The 17,574-nt window shown below is 53.5% G+C and overlaps 1 protein-coding gene across 1 annotated transcript in view; it reads right to left on the bottom strand.

Annotated features, from left to right (window-relative positions):
- Positions 1-16,934, bottom strand: part of NRXN2 (neurexin 2) — a 103,791-nt gene extending 86,857 nt beyond the window's left edge. Inside the window, exons 1-3 of the mRNA XM_088832122.1 lie at positions 16,811-16,934; positions 13,280-14,241; positions 345-362 (exon numbers count right to left, since the gene is read on the bottom strand). Of these exons, the coding sequence (XP_088688248.1) occupies positions 345-362; positions 13,280-14,241; positions 16,811-16,920 (1,090 nt within the window). The 5' untranslated portion in view covers positions 16,921-16,934. The remainder of the gene's footprint in view (positions 1-344; positions 363-13,279; positions 14,242-16,810) is intronic.
- Between the last annotated feature and the right edge of the window lie 640 nt (positions 16,935-17,574).

Genomic DNA, 17,574 nt, shown 5'->3' with positions numbered 1-17,574 from the left:
TCTACGCTTCCTCCCCTGGGCTGAGCAAAAACATATCTTCTCAGTCATTTCTGGACACTTGTGAATCTTCAGTCCCACCCCTGCAGCTCCACTACCAGTCTGGTCTCCTCCCAGGGAGGAAGACAGGCCGGTGGGCAGAAGTGCTGAGGAGAGGCAGTGGAAGGACTGGCCCCGCCAGGCAGTTCTCCCCAGCAGACCAGAAAGAGGGAACAGGTGAGAGGCGGGGCCAAGGCTGCCAAGAGGACATCGTTCCCTGGGGGCCCCCACACATGGGCAGGGGAGGGAAATGCCAGGACCCCCAGCAATTGATCCACCACTCCCAGCGACCGAGAGTCATCACTCACCTTCCATGGGGTGCTCCTCTATAGGCCAGCAAGGTTCAGGAAGGGGGAGGCAAAGAGAGAGAGAAAAAGAGGGCCGTTAACGAAGGTACCACGGACAGGGCTCCAAGCAGAGTGATGGGAGGTGGGTTTAAGGTCTTCTAGCCCGCCCAGGCCTGGATACAAGTCACCCAACCTGGAAGGCCCCTGGGGGATGAGACAGAGACCAAGCTGTTCCCTGAGTCGGCACCTCACATATAGGGTCACACAGCCCAAGGGGACCTGAGCCTAAGTCACATTTCAGGAAACTGAGGCCCAGGACAGGGAGCAGCAGTTCAAGGTCACATGGAGAATCGGAGGCCAGGCCAGGAGCAGCAGTCAGGCGCCCAGCCTCCCCCAGCATGCTCCTCCCTGCATGCCACCGCAGCTCAGAGACAGATGGAGACATGCTCACGCAGGGCTCACCCTCACTGACACACTGACACACATAGGCACTTAGTGATGCAGAGACATGTATAATCTCTCACACAACTCACACCCAAGGCCTTTGCACACTCAGATCCAACCATGCTCCCCATCACCACCCTTGGGGTCGGGGGGTTAGTACACAGCTTCTGTCTCAAAGTGCTGCATGCCTCCCATCCCAGTCCCTCAGCCTCTCTGAGCCCCTAGTACCTCTCCAGGGTGGAGATGGGTGGACTAGAGCTCCTCTGAGACCCTTCTGGCTCTGGTTCTGTGATTCTGGGATAAACGACTTTTCAACAGCTGGATGAGACAAAGCGCCCCCAGGCTGGATGGGCTACTTCAGTGGTAGAAGGGGGATAAATTTTGGGGGGCCAGACTGAGCCCACCCCTCTGTCATGCCACACCCTTTGGGCAGTCAGCCTTCACTGCTTAGGGGCCTGCCTGAGCCTGTCCCTCGGGCTCACCACGTAGGTCAAGAGAGAAGGAAGGAAGCGAGGGAGCCAAGAGGCAATTCCTTCAACTAAGCTCAAGAAAGCTGGGCTCACACACACACATGTGCGCACATGTGTGTAAGTGGACCCCAGGATACACACTTGTACAGGTAAACAGCTGTTCAGGACACACTCATGCCCGCGTGCACACACCATCTCCTACCTCCAACCTCACTTTGTGTTATTGTCTCATCCGCTCTCAGGGGGTTAAGTAAACTCCAGAAGCACACACTGTCATTTGTCACATCTTATACCCGCCCCCACAGTACACACACAGGCTCCATGCAGAATCAATACCCGCACTGTGATCTAATACATAATATGAGCTGCACACCACCCCCTACTCCCTCCAGGGGCTGGAGACCCACCCAACTCCACCCCCTGCCCCGTGAGGAACACAGCTCCCTTTTTTGTCTATGATCTATCATCTCCCATTTTCTAAACCCACACACACAAGCTTATACGTATCTACATGTGTTACACACACACTTCTCTACAACCCAGGGCTTCTTTTACCTGGCAGCAGCATCCCCCAATAACCATGTATACAATGACTTGCTTAAATAAACTGAATCACACGACATTTATGGCGGGGAGGGAAGCTGGCTAGGAAGGGGCCCCCAGGAAAACCCTTGGGCTCTCATGAGCAGCCCTGTGTCTGGGATCACTTCAGCCCCCATGTGCTGGGGCCCTGGCCGGTCAGCACACTCATCTCTTCAGCTCCTGCACAAACAAGCAGGCTCGGTGTTTCTGGATAATCCAACATGGCGGGGATATAAAAACCCTATTCCCACCTTCCACAAATGTGGGTTGTGCTACACTCAGGAAGGTCAAACGACCAAGTTTAGTTTGCTGCCTGCACAAGACCCCTGTCTCCTGGCTTCCTAGCGAGGCACCTGGGGACTCATTGGCCTCTCCTTCTTGGCTGCACTTTGCTTTCTGCTGATTCACCTGTGCCCCTCACCTGCCATCATGGGCCTCTCCAGGCTCAGCCCCCTGCCCTCCACACTCCTCTCTTCTCCCGCCCTCCTCCGTGAGAGCTCACTTTCATGGCTGAGGGACCCCCAAACCTGTATTTGTAGCCCTGGCTTTTTCCCTGCCGGCCAGTCCTGCACCCACGGCCGTGCGCTCAGCAATCACTCAATTCCTGACATCCAGCCCCTGCTCAAGCCACGCTCGACATCTCCACCCTCCGCAACAAAGTGCCCATTTCCCTGCCTTCAGCAAAGGCACTGCTTTCAACAAATGCTTCTTTTTATTTTTAATTTTATTTTTCAGCTGCACTGAGTGGCATGTGAGATCCTAGTTCCCAGACCAGGGACTGAACCCATGTTCCCTGCACTGGAAGCACAGACAGGGTCTTAACCACTGGACTGCCAGGGAAGTGCCTCAACCAGCACTTCTTATGGAGTATATGCCCCACACTCTGCCACACTCCAGAGATGCCATGAGTCAGTCACACATTGTGTGCCATCACACACCAGCTTCCAGGCAACCCTCACAAGCTTGGTATGTTATCTCCCTCCTTTGCACAGAAAAGGACACTTGCCCAGGAGCACAAAATCACCTCTGCCTTTGCCCACTGCACTCCTTGGTCATCAGAGCCCCCACACTCACCCCTGAGCCAGGTTCCTGCCTTAGTCTCCTGCCGGTTGGTCCCCCGCCCAAACCCAGCCTGGCTGTCTTGGTACCTGTGCCAGATATACCTGACTAAGTACCAGCGTGGTCAATACACATGCACACACACACGCACATGGGCAGAACTTCTCAGAGGCTCAGGTACAAGCCTCTTCTGTGCTCCTGACCTGCTTACAGAGAAGTGTGGCCCGAGTGGCTCACGGGCTGAGTGTCCTCCTGTCCACGATGGCCCTCTCTTCCTACTGGCCTTCCCTGATCAGACAAGGCACCCAGAAAGCAGCCTTGATCTTTTTTTTTTTCCCTATACCAATCACCTGGAGAAGGCAATAGCACCCCACTCCAGTACTCTTGCCTGGAAAATGCCATGGACAGAGGAGCTTGGTAGGCTGCAGTCCATGGGGTCGCAAAGAGTTGGACATGACTGAGCGACTTCACTTTCACTTTTCACTTTCATGCATTGGAGAAGGATATGGCAACCCACTCCAGTGTTCTTGCCTGGAGAATCCCAGGGACGGCGGCGCCTGGTGGGCTGCCGTCTATGGGGTCGCATAGAGCTGGACATGACTAAAGCGACTTAGCAGCAGCAGCATACCAATCACCAGGTCCTATCAATTCCAGCTTCTAAAACTCTAAAAGCTCAGCTTGACTCCTTGAAACCCTTTCCATCCCTCGATCACCCTCAGCACAGCCCAAGGCCAGACCCTCCTCAGACCCTCTTCTCGGAACACTCTTAAAGGATCTCCCCCTACGGCAGTCTTTTTACCCTGTAATTCACAGTCCAAGCACCACCAAAGTAGTCCAACCAAGTCATGACTCTGCTTAGAACTCTTCACGGCTTCCCAGGACCTACAGGATCAAGTCCAATCTTTTTAAAATTTTTTGAATTTTATTTTTGGCTGCGCTGGGTCTTCGTTGCTGCGCCCAGGCTTTCTGCAGTCATGGCAGGGGTTACTCTTCGTCGCAGGGAGGGTACTCTTTGTTGCAGTGAGCAGGCTTCTCACTGCAGTGGTTACTCTTGTGGAGCACGGGCTCCAGGCGCTCAGGCTCAGTAGTCGTGGCAGACGGTCTCAGTTGCTCCACAGCATGTGGGATCTTCCTGGACCAGGGATTGAATCTGCATCCCCTGCATTGCAAGACAATTCTTAACCTCTGGACCACCAAGCAAGTCCAAGTCCAGTCTTTTTTTGTTTTTCTTTGCGTTGTTTTTTGGGGGTTGTGCCGGGTCTCAGGTGCAGCACGCAAGAATTTTGTTGCAGTGTGCAGAATCTTTGTGGCAGGATGCAGGATCTTTAGTTGAGTCACACAAGCTCATAGTTGTGGCATGCGGGATCTAGTTTCCTGACCAGGGATCAAACCCTGGCTACCTACATTGGGAGGGCAGAGTCTTAGCCACTGGACCACCATGGAAGTCCCAGTCCAATTTTCCTGAGAAAATCCACTTGAGGTTTTACCACGCCTCCCTCCAACCTCCCCTCCTTGCAACAATCCAGACTCCAGCCACACCCCATTTCTCCACGTTTCCCTAATATGCCATGTGTCTATACATACTATTCCCTCGGCTGCCTGAGAAGTCGACTCCTGCTTTCAGACTAGGTCAGTCTATGTGGGTCTGGGTTCTGAGCTGATCTCCTTGCCATCCCTCTTTTGTGCCAGTTCTCAAGATGTACCTTGGGTTGTTATTTCACTTATCGGATCTCTGTTGCGATTGTGTTTCCATGTCTGCTTCCTGGCTGGACTGTGAGATCTCCAAGAGCAAGGACAATGTCTCATTCATCTCTGTGTATCCAGCCGCTCACACAGTTCCTGGCTCAGAAAAAGGCAGGCCTGTGTTTGCTGAATGAATAAAAAGTTAAAGTGAACACTCCTCACTCACCCAGCACTTTGAGGGAGCCTGACTCTTTCTGTGCTCCATTTCCCTACTGCTATTACTTCATCAACAGATACTATTACTCCCTCAGAGAGATGGGGAGACCAAGGTTTGGAAAATGGAAGAAATTTGCCCAAGGCCACACAGCTGGGCAGAGGGGCAGAATCAAAATCTGAACCAAATCTGTCTGGCTTTAAAAGCTCTGATGGGCTGCATTCTGGGCCTGCAAGTCAAGATTTCTAGAAGCTGGTTTTAATCTGCAGTTCCGATCTTATTTCCCATAAAGCACAACCAGTGACTTCCCTGGTGGCCCAGCCAGCGGCTAAGATGCTGCACTTCCAATGCCTGGGTTCCATCCTTAGTCAGGGAACTAGATCCTGCATGCTGCAACTAAGACCCAACACAGCCAAATCAATAGGTAGTTAAAAAATAATAATAATAAAGCACAACCATCTTGGTCTGATACACTCAACTCACATCCTCTAGACTCTGCACTTAGGCCATTTTCCTGGCGGTAAAGACCTAGCCTTTCCTTTACCTCCATAAATCTCACTCAGCCATCCTTCCAGATCTAGCCAAGTTCTACCTCCTCCTTGAAGCCTTCTCTGACCACGAGGGTTAATAATCACAGTAGCATTTATTGATCACTTAGAATAGTGCCTGGCACATCGTAAAATGAAAGTGTTAATCGATCAGTCACGTTCAAATCTTTGCGATTCCATGGACTGTAGCCTGCCAGGCTCCTCTGTCGATGGAATTTTCCAGGCAAGAATACCACAGTGGGTAGCCATTCCCTTCTCCAGGGGATCTGCCAGAGCCAGGGACTGAACTCCGGTCTCCTGCATTACGGGCAAATTCTTTACCATCTGAGCCACCAGGGAAGACCTAAGGGTTTCCATTTGTTGTTCAGATGCTAAGTTATGTCTGACTCTTTGTGACCCCATGGACAGCAGCATGTCAGGCTTCCCTGTCCTTCACCATCTCCTGGAGTTTGCTCAAACTAATGTCCATAGAGTCAGTGACATCATATTTCCACGTATTCACTTATTTAGTCCTCACAACAACACATGACCTCCATTTCACAGAGTAGTATGTTGAAAAACAACGCGATTCAGCAACTTGTCCAGGTTCACACAGCCAGCAGTTAGCAAACCCGAGATTAAGCCCAGCAGCCCGTGCTCTTAACCATTCCACCCTAGGAGGCTCTCCTTGGGAACACGTACCTCATCTCTGGTATCTTACAGCAGTCACTCCCCACCCAGCTCTCTCAGCTGTCCATCGCTTTCTGCCTGGAGCTGTCTCCACAGCAGAAGCTGTCAGGACCACAGGTATTAGATGCTAGAGCTGACAGAGTGATTCCACATACGTGACCTCATTTACTCAACTTTCGTACACGCAGGTCTTGACTGCTTCCCCAGAGAGCATAAATGGTACTGTCTTGGCTAACATGAATTCAGGATTCCGGCAGATTCATTATCAAGGACAGTGATGAAGACCAGAACCGAAGAAAAGAAACAGTCCTGAGCAGCCACAACCGACATGATAACAGTTATACATTAAAAACTGTTATTTTCTCATAGGGGAGCCTCTCACACCCAACCCAGAATCTGCTCTCTGTTAGTGACACACAATTCTAACATGCTGGGAATGTTGATTTCCAAGTTCACAAACAGAGGTGGGGGGTTGCTACCTGACAACTTCTCCAAAGGGCGGAGGTGGAAAAACTAGAAAAAGCCAACACTGGAAAAGACTCTGATCCTGGGAAGGATTGGGGGCAGGAGGAGAGGGGGACGACAGAGAATGAGATGGCTGGATGGCATCACCAACTCGATGGACATGAGTTTGAGTGAACTCCGGGAGTTGGTGATGGACAGGGAAGCCTGGCGTGCTGTGATTCATGGGGTCGCAGAGAGTCGGACATGACTGAGCGACTGAACTGAACTGAAGAACACTAAAGTATAGCAGTCTGGCATCATTTCAGGCAGGGACATACCTCAACAAAGGAAGCACTGACAGTCCAGTGCAATACCTGAGGGGAATCACGACTGCCTGAGTCATCCGGAAAAGGCTAAATCACCTTCCAAATGTGCTTAGGCAGGTAGGGAGGTGTGCAACATATTTTTTAAAGATTTCCATCTGAAATGTTGTAAATGGTGGTGAGTTGCGTATTTTAATGGGATAAAGCCCCCCTTTTCAGGATGAGTTCTTCCCCGAGGGCTCCGGAAGGCTGAGAGTTTACTGATCGATTTACATTGCCCTCTCTCAGTGGTAGAACAGCCGGCGACAAAAACGGGAACACCCTCATCACACACTGCCTGAAAGAAGAAGCTGTAGCAGGGAATCCGGGGTGGTTACTGGTTTCAGATGAAACACCATCCCGAAGCACCTCCAATAAACCAAACACAGGTTATCCAATAAACCAAATGTGGGTTGTCCACGACACAACTGACTGACCGCCTCTCCTTTTCAGAGGCAGCGTGGAGAAGGTGGGAGCCCCTGGAGTCAGCTCAGGTTCAGATCCCAGCTCTTAATCTCATGGGGCGGTCATGCCTTCAACACACCCAGCAGACACCCACTAGCTGTGAGGCCCTGCTCTCTCCTCCCCTGACTGATCTGATTCTTTCTGTTCTAACTGCTCCCTCCCAGTGTCTGCGGCAGCTGCTTTCCCTCCTCCTCCCAAATGAGACTCCTAATGTCTCTTCACCTCTTCCTTGGCCACTTCATCTGACCCTAAAGTATCCAATATTCTCTCCACACACAAGGCTCCCAGGTCTCCACTTTCAGCCCCACCTTCATCTCAAAACTCTGGTCTCACATTTCCGACTGCTAGGACACCTCTGTCTAGGACAGTAAGACAGAGCTGTGATATGTGGCTCAAACCTGCTCCTTCTCCCAACTTTTCCCTTCCCTGTCACCCCCACCACCATCCTTCTAACCAAGCAAACCTGAAACCTCACCACCTCTGCCCCTCCACATGGGAAAGGCAGGGTGCTGCAACTTCAGTCTCCGCCACGGCTCTCAGCCACATTGCTGGTGTTGCTACCACAGCCGCCGCCACCCTTCCTCACGCTCCCCAACACAGCAGAGGTTCAGGGCCTCAATGTCTCTTTCCTAAACTTTCTCCCACTGATTCCTCCACCGCATGACTCTGCCCTCCATACTGCATTCTACCCTTTGCTCCCAGCTTCCAAAACACCATTCTTATTCACACACCTGCTCAAAAGTATTTTGTGGCTCCATTTACCAATACTCTACACACAGCATTCAATACACATTAGTTGAATGATTTAAGTCAAAACCTGGGGAATTTCCTGGTGGTTCAATGGTTAGGACTCAGTGCTTTCACTGCTGGGGGGGGCCTGGGTTTGACTCCTGGTCAGAGACCTAAGATCCTGCAGGCTGAGAGGTGGGGGAAAACAAACAAACAAAAAACAGTCCCAAGACCTGGCCTCAAGCTGCTTCTCCTGCTTTAGATCTCACTGTCTTCCCTTCACTCTTTGGTGCCCCTGTATGGCCATGATGTGCGCTTCCCCCTTCTACACCACTGTTCTTACTAGCTCCTTTGCTTGGCGGGACCTCCCCAAACCAAGTTTACTGATCAACGTTCAAGACCAGTCTTAAATAGTATGCCTTTTATTACTAATCCCCCAACTTGGCTTCCCAGGTGGTGCAAATGGTAAAGAATCCGACTGCCAATGTAGGAGACCCAAGAGATTCTGGGTTCTGTCTCTGGGTCAGGAAGATTCCCTGGAGAAGGAAATGAAAACCCACTCCAGTATTTCTTGCCTGGAAAGTTCCGTGGACAGAGGAGCCTGGTGAGCTATACCCCATGGGGTTGCAAAGAGTCAGACTGAGCATGTATGCACACACAACTTGTAAACTCTCCCCTTCTTCAAAATTCCAAGAGTACTCTGTTTATAATAATACTATAATTTATACCACTAGGCTTCCCTGGTGGCTCAGTTGGTAAAGAATCTGCCTGCAATGCAGGAGACCCAGGTTCAATCCCTGGGTTGAGAAGATCCCTAGAGAAGGAAATGGCAACCTACTCCAGTACTCTTGCCTGGAGAATCCCATGGACAGAGGGGCTGAGCAGGCTACATTCCATGGAATCGTGAGAAGACAGACACAACTGTGTGACTTTCACTTCACTTTACACCACTAATTACATACCAGACACTTGTTTAATTCCCACAACAAACCTGTGAGATAACCATGCTTGTTCCCATTTTGCAAGTCAGGAAAAACCAGTCTGAAGATTAGATATTCATGTGACTCACAGGCCTAGTGAGTAGAGAAGTCAGATTTAAACCCAGATCTGACCCTCAGGAGACAGAGCTTCACTGTCACTAAGCTACACTGCCTCACTGAATCTTGCTGCATATAGCATGCTGTTTGCTTGCTGTTATTTCTCGAGCACATTCTATGTGCCGGGCACTATTCTAAGCATTTTATATGAATTAGCTTATTTAATTCCCATAACAACTCTGTAAGGTAGGTAGTATTGCTGTTCCATTTTACAGATAAGGAAACCGGACAGAGAGAGCTTAAGTCCAAGGTCACTGCCCAGACAGCCCCACTACAGAATCTGTGCTCTTAACCACACATTGCCTGCTTTTCATCTGCTTCCTCAGTTAAGCAGGCAACTCCCAGAGCAGTGTCTTCTCCACATCTGACTCACCTACAGCCCCCAACACAAAGTTTGTCACAAAGGAGGCCTTGACAGTAACCTGCTGAATTAAACTGCCAACAAACCTACCAAATACACATGAGACCCATGCACCTATCTTCCTGTTAACACATGCATCACCGCTGGTTTCGTTTCTCTCCCAAGTGAGGTACACACCACACCCCTGACACGCCATCGTATGCCTCTGTGCCCCCACTCCATTTGAGGTATTCCACGCATACTGGCACACTTTTCTTCCTTGATCACTTTTCAGCTCTTTCTCCCCACACATGAATGACATGAGGAGGAATTCCCATGAAAATCAATGCAAAATCCCAGTCTACTTGATCCCCACTTTGGCAGACAGTCAGCAGGAATGCACACACTCAGCGACTCATACTTAGCCCTGTCTTGAATCACCTGTGGCCAGAACCCCAGAGAAAAGAAGCAGATTTCCTAGCATGGACGTTCCCAGTCAATGGGCAGGCCCAGACGCAGGAAGGCAGGAGGGGTGGGGGGTGTCCAAAGGATCCACCAACTAGCTGAAGGCAGATTGGTATGTCTTACATATAAAGCTAAAACCATTTTTCTTAACGTATATTTGATTAACCACAATGGCAAATATAACATCAAAGCCATGTAAAAGCTTTCCTGAATTCATAGTAGCTTTGAGTCATCTATTTTCACAATAAACAGATATAAAAATAACTACTATTTGGAAGGGGTACTGTGAATTACTGACTTTTAAAAATGTCTTCAATCTCAGAAAAAGTTGGGGATCACTCAAAGCAGATAAGAATGAAGTAACTGTAATTTCCAGAGAGGCTTGAAGACTCTGGCCCTGATCAGGAGCCAGACATGTTCCCCTTAAAATCTTCCAACCCCAAACCCAATACCCAAGGGGGAGCAGCTCATTCCCTTCCTCCTTGGCTGGATGAGAATGTACTAGAAGAAGTGTAATGAGCACAGGATATTACAAAACCTACCCAGGAAATAAGGAACAAATGTAAAGGGAGGGAATGAGGTCATGGGTGGGAGGAGAAGCAGTTGAGCTGTCACTGTGCCTGTCATTGCTAGATGTAATCAGAGTTTATCAGCGTTGATAACCACCATGCCCACAACATATATCTGAAGATATATACATACATAGTTCCACATACACATACAGCCTTCCCCAAGCCTTTATTCTATCAAGTACTTGTTAACATCTATTCAGTCATCGAATAGATGTTTACCAAACACCCACTAAGTGCCAAATACCATACTAGGTGCAGGGAATTCAGAGATGAATATCTCTACCTTTTTACCTTTTAACACACACACACACAAAATGGGTTAGATACGCAGCTGTCTCTCCCAGCTCCAACAGAGCTGACACAAACATTTAAATGATACACATTCAATATATATACACATGATACAACCACCCCATCACACATAGGTACCCAAACACACCTCAGACACACAACCACACAACACACATTCCAAAGCACATATCTTGTATGGCTCACTGGGAGCCTCTGGCCAACGAATCCTTTCAGGAAATGAATACAAGGACTCTGGCTGCATTTTTCATACACCCAAGCCAATTCTGCTACAGTGAGATCATGGACCAGTGGCTTCTCTGTAGCTCAAATTTCCCTTCCATCTAATCAGAAGGGTGTGGTTCAGGGATTTCCCTGGCGGTGCAGTGGCTAAGACTCTGAGGTTCCATTGCAGCAGGCTCAGGTTCAATCCCTGGTTGGGGAATGAAGATCCCACACACTGCTGCATGGTGCAGCCAAAAAAATAATTTTTAAAAAAATAGCATGGTTCATGCTATTTTCTTAAGAAGGCTTAGAGGGGAGAGATCATAGGGACCAGAGAATCAAGTTAAAGGCCATGAAAGATTCCTCATACAGTCCAGTGTCTTACTGAGGTCTCTCATGAAAACACACGCACATGGATACCTACACATGCAGCCAAGCCCTTACACTCACATACTACTCACTCTACTAGGCACGGGACTTTATTTGCCAACAGACCATTGGCACATGATATTCACACCGCCAGACTCCCGCACCTCTGCATGCAAGCAAACACACACAGACACACAATTTCACAGTTTAGGGAGCACCTGCACTCCTTGGAGAAAAGGCGAGAAGGTGCCAGATTGACTTAATACACACAGTTCCTGAAGATACATCCCACCACCTTGTACAAATAACTCCCAAGAGCCACTGAAAACCTCCCTTATGTATTCCTCTACCACAACTGCAGATACACAGTCAAAATACTGGGCAAAGTACAGGACTTCACCTGAAAACGTGGCTACTCCTGTAGCTGTCCCAGGTCCTGGCCAGGAGGACACTACCCGCAAAGCAGTCCCAGGGCCACACTAGTCTGTGGGCTCACACACTCTTCAAAGACCCTACCTCTTGAGGGCAGACACACCCACAACTACTAAGCAGCCCACAGCTCCTAGGGGGACTGAAGGAAAGGACTGCACACCTCCGCTCCAAACGGCTGCCACACACCAGGGAGGAAGGAGGTGCCTATGCCCGGGCTCCAAACTGATGGGGAACCTCTCCCCCACTCCCCAGCCAGACCAAAGTACAACAGGGGCCTCAAAATCCCTCCCTTGCCCACTTCCCTAAAACCTCACCTCACCCAGGCCTGGCACAGCCACCCTCGACCTTGTCCCCCCACCTTGCTCATCAAGGCCTCTTGCATCCCGGGTACTGGTAGAACCTCTCCTTCCTTTAACCTCCCCTTCAAGTCCTGATTCCATACCCAGTTCCAGAGTCCTCACCAGCCCTCTCCAGCCCCCCAATCTCCCTTCCAAACCCCACGCTTGCGAGGGCTCCGATGTTCAAAACCAGCCTCCCTTTGCAGTCTCTCACCCGGAAGAGACGACCAGCCATTTTTTTTCCCCTCATCAAAACCGGCGACTCTAGTCACCAACCCTGAGAGGCCTCAGCCACCCTCTCCTTCGAGCTTCATTCACTCTGGAAACACTCGCTTCCAGTCCTCCTGGCGCGTGCACTCATAGCCTCACAATCACCACCCACCCTCGCACGCGCCGTGGGCTCTTCTCCCGGCGCCCAACGGTCTCCCGCCCCGGCCCTCAGGCGCGGGTCCAGTAGGGTCCTCTCAGGCAGGGCTTCCCGCCCGCGCGCAGACCCTCAGCCTGTGGCCGCGCCCACTCGGGCCGGCCACGCCCCCGCCTCCTAGGCCCCGCCCGCCCCGGCCCTCCCCACAGCGCTCGAAGGCCCCGGCTCCCTCACTCACTCTCACAGCCCTACCCACCGCCAGGAGGTTACAAGCCCCACACAGCCTTCAGGACTCTCTCACAGGGCCGCCCCCCAACCACAGTCCCTGCCCACAAGGCCCCGCCCACACAGAGCTCTTCCACCGGCCCTCGCGACCCACCCGACCCCGACCCACCCGCCCTCAAGGGCCTGACCTTCATCTTCTCTCTAGTTGGCTCTCACTACACGGTCCTACCCACAGGTCGCCACGGAACCCTCCCTGGGGATAGGGAGAGGCGCCCCGGATGGGCTCACGAGGCCGCGCCCACACAGACCACGCCCACACCGGCCACGCCCACACCTGACGTGCCGGCAGGTCACGCCCACCTGGGGCACCCCACCGCTTGTCCTGCTCCCTGGCTGACCACGTGCGCCCTCTCCTTGAGAAAGGGGTCCTCACACGCCCCTCACAACTCGTGTACTGGTACACACACCCGCCCTTGCGCCGGAGCCCGCGGACCGCAGGCCCGGATCCCGGGCAACCCTCCCGCCCCTCACTCCCGCGTCCTGGCACCCAGCGGCGGCTCCCCCGAGCTCACCTTCGCTGCAGAACTTGCCGCCGAAGCCCGTGTGGCTACAGTCGCAGCCCACCTCGCCGGGGGCCAGCACGGTGCAGAGCCCGCCGTTGGCACAGGGGTTGCGCGTGGGGGCGCACAGGGGGTCGGCGGCTGCGCCGCGCAGGCCCTGGCTGCCCAGCAGCGCGGGGGGCCGCTCGCCCAGCTTCAGGTTGGCCAGGAGGCCGCGGAAGGGCGGCTCGTACTTGACTGTGCTGAGCGTGAGCGCCGAGAGTCGCACGTCGGGTGGGATGCCTCCCACGAACAGGTCGCTGGCCACCTGCATCTCGCGCCGCTTCGAGCGCACCTCGGCGGCGCGGGCCTCGCCGTCCACAGCCAGGGCGGTGCGGCGCGCGTCGCGGGTCAGCAGCACCATGTGCCAGCGGTCGTCGGCCACCGGCGTGTCCAACTGCAGCGTGGCGGGCTCCGCGCACGAGAGCGTGAACCGCAACCGCAGGCGCCCGTCCACCAGCAGTAGCTCCAGGAAGTCGCAGTCGCCGCCGTCGTCCAGGTAGAGCAGCAGCGCGCGCGTGGCGTTGGTGCGCAGGCTGAAGCTGAGCTCGCCGCTGCTCGCCGCGCCGGCCCAGCGCGCATAGCGCGCCCACTGCCCCGGGCCGCCGCCGAACTCCAGGCCGCCCGCACCTGCTGCGAGCGTCAGCAGCAGCAGCAGCGACGGCGGCCGCCACCGGTTCCCGGGCGCCATGCCTCCGGCGGCCCCGGCCCCGCCCGGCCCCCGGCCCCGCTCAGGCTTCAGAGCCGCGGGTGCATGGGGCAGGGAGGGGGCCGGGCGACCCCCGCGCCGAGCGGGGCTCCCTCGCCGGCTCACAGTGCCATGGACCCGGCTGCAGGGCGAGGAGCGCAGAGGCCCAGATGCTGGCTTCCCCCGGGCGGCGGCAGAGGCGCCCCTCCCCCGTTGCGGGCTCCGACGGAAGATGGGGGAGGGAGGCCTGCGGGGAAACGGAGAGGAAAGGGTTACTGAGGAGCTCGGTGGAGGGGAGGCGTCGTCGGTGTCTGCCTCCCCCTTCACACTGGCAAGAGCTCAACTGTTTCCCTTTAGAACTGGAGGAGCCATCTTGACCTGGAGAGGGTCTCGCCACCAGGATGGGAATACTTGGGACACAGCACTTGGGGTGGGGTGGGGGGAGAAGGAGCGGAGATTACACCCTCTAGGGGTATCATCCAGGGTTTAAGATGTAGACAGGTAGGGAGGTGACACCTTAAGAGTTCAGGAGGAGCCCAGTCCAGATGCCCTCACCTTCGCCTCCTATCAGGACCAGGGCCAGCTCCTGTGGGTGAGGCCTAGAGACTCCTCCAGCTGCTGACCACAGCCCCTTCCTCTGAGCTACCCAACCTCTGTGCATAGTCCCACCACCTGCCATGGGCTCTCTCTCATCAGTTCCTGATGCTGGATAATGAAGTTGCTAAATAATTCATTGGGATTAATTAAATGCCAATTCGTCGATGGTATCCCTGGGTAACCTGGCTGGGAAGGAGGCAAGGGAGAGAAGCCAGCCAGGACCCAGACTTCCAGGCCCCAAGCCCTCTCTTTCCATGCAAGGACTCAGTCACCTGATTCTGTGTCTACAATTCCCCCAAAACAACACTCACTCCCTTTCTGGGCCCCAACACCCTGCTCACCAGCCCAGGTCCTTCCTGAACCTAAATGTCTGTCAGCCTCAAGCTCCAGCTCCCAGTCTTCAGCCTGGGACCTAGGCTGATACTTGGGCCTTTCCTTCACCCCTGGGTTCCAGCCTCCTACCCATCCAGGGCTGGGGGAGCCACCAGGAGGCAGACAGCCTCATTTGCATAAAATTGCCTTTCTGAAATGATTACCCTTGTAACTGGCTGTCAGAGAGCAATTTATACCCCACGACAGGGAGGGGAATTTGCATCTCATTAAACTCCGAGTCGTAATTATTTATATCCAACAACCGTCCTGAATATTGCATTGATTTTATTTTGGGGAGGGAGGAAGGGAAAGAGGTGGGGTGAAGCCTGAGAGAGAAGCAGAGAAGGGCCAGAGTTTAGGAAGAGACAGGGACATACTGAAGGGGAGGGGGAAGAGGAAGAAGAGAAATCACATGAAAGGGAAGAATAATGGATGAGAGAGAAGGCCTGATGGGGAGAAAAAAGAGCAAGAAGATAGAGAAAATTAAATTCCAAATTCCGACAGCATTTATCAATGCCCTGGATGCTGAGCAGTTTTACAAATGTCATTCTACTTAGTCAGTCTGGGAGGTCCCATTATTCCCATTAACCACTGGGGAATCCCACATATTAAAGGCCAGGGACTTGCCCAAGGTCGCACAGCAAGTCAGTGGGGAACTGGGACTTAGATCCATGTGTCTCTGACTCCAGCATGACAAAGGGCAGGGCAGCCCCAGGTGTAGTTCAGAGGGGTGTGAGCCAAAAGAAGAAAAGACGGATCCTTGGAGAGAGAGAAGGTTGGATGGATGTGTTTTCTCCCTCCATGGGAGGAAGCTAGGGGTATGAAGGGAGAGAGAAAAAAGCCAGGTGAAGAGTGAGCAGAGAGTTGGGACACAGGATGGTTGGAGTGACAGGTATGCAGAAAGAAGATGAGGCAGAGACGGCCTCAGGTGGCTGGCAGTAGAGTTTGAGGAGCCACCTCCAAGAGACCCTCAAATCCAGCTCTCAGGTCCTTCCATCCGGCTCCTTCTGACTCCCTCCTCCTCAACCCTACAGGCTCCAAGAGGGTCTCAAGAGTCCTGCCCCAGCCCCCCTCCAAAGGCTACCCCTTCCCAGGCAAGGAGGGAGGCGGTCCAGGCAGGCAACCCTCTCTCTCTCCAAACACTGTCGCTGGTTATATATAGCTTTGCCACTGCCTCTCCTCATTGGGTAATAGAGATAATTAACATGCGCGGGCTAATTAGCCAATCAAATTAAATGCAGCACCTGCTCCCAGCCTGATTGACGCCCTTACCACCACCCCCCCCACACACACACACACACGCACCCTCACCCCAGCCCCAGTGCAGGGGAAAGGGACCCTCAGGCTTAGGGAAGGGAAAGACCATACCCTCTCTTCAGAAGGAGCAGCCGGAGACCACCCCCCTCAGCAGAGGCGCAGCTCCAGACGCCAGAGAATGGCATCCTCCCGCCCTCCCCAACACCTCCCCACTCAGGGTCTCTATCTGGCCTGGCTTCTCTCCCAGCCCCCACCCCCACTTCCGGACACTATTTTGGGGAGGGAATTAATTAGCTATCGATTTCTGCTGGCAAAAGGAACAGGATTTCGTGCTGCTGTCCAGTCACCCCTCGGCCGCGGGGAAAAGGGAGGGGATTCGTTCCCCGGCCCCGCCTCCCAACCCAGTACCTCTGTCTGCTCACATCCCCCACACTCTGCAGAGCGGCAGAGGGGTCCCTGCTGACAGAGCCTAGGGGCAGGGTCTCCCTAGTTCAGGAAGTTGGCGGAGGACAGGAAGTGAAGGATGGCGGAGGAGGCCTCCAGAGGCTGGAAGGCAGCCACCTGGGTCCTAAAAATCAGAGGACTGTTACCTGTTTGGGGGATGGAAGTGGCAGTGGCCAGAAAAGACAATGGCAACCCACTCTGGTACTCTTGCCTGGAAAATCCCATGGGCGGAGGAGTCTAGTAGGCTGCAGTCCATGGGGTCGCTAAGAGTCGGACACGACTGAGCGACTTCACTTTCAATTTTACTTTCACTTTTCACTTGCATGCATTGGAGAAGGAAATGGCAACCCACTCCAGTGTTCTTGCCTGGAGAATCCCAGGGATGGGGGAGCCTGGTGGGCTTCCGTCTATGGGGTCGCACAGAGTCAGACATGACTGAAGCGACTTAGCAGCAGCAGCAGCAGTGGCGGTGGCAAAGTGGGTAAGAGTCCAGGGTCTTTGTGTGCCCAGATGTGGAGGGAAAGTGTGGCAAGGGAGCAGGTGCTGTGGGCAGGCAGGTGCCTGACAGTGGCTGTGGGGGCAGAATCCAGGCATCTGCGGTGCCCCCGGGAGGAGCTCGGGCAGGGGCCAGGCCTGCGGCCCCTCAAGGCTCATTACTCATTCTCCCCACAGCCCGCAGCTCTGCAGCACAGGCCAGCCTGGCTCAGCGCCGGGGCACAGGGGCTGCAGGGCTAGCTGGGAGGAAGCCCACACCCTCCCTGTGACCTCTCTCCAGAGACCACTGGGGCAACTTCAGGCTTGCAAGGCAAAGATAACCCCAAGAGAAGCGTGAGCTAAGCAGACACCTGAGTCCTTCCACCCCACCCCACCCCGCCCTAGAGTACCCAGGAAACCTGCTGCTCTTCACCAC

The sequence above is a fragment of the Moschus berezovskii genome, chromosome 25 (assembly GCF_049115385.1).
Source record: "Moschus berezovskii isolate FMDL1 chromosome 25, NW_MosBer_1.0, whole genome shotgun sequence".
Taxonomy (NCBI): Eukaryota; Metazoa; Chordata; class Mammalia; order Artiodactyla; family Moschidae; genus Moschus; species Moschus berezovskii.
This window is presented reverse-complemented; position numbering and strand designations above follow the sequence as displayed.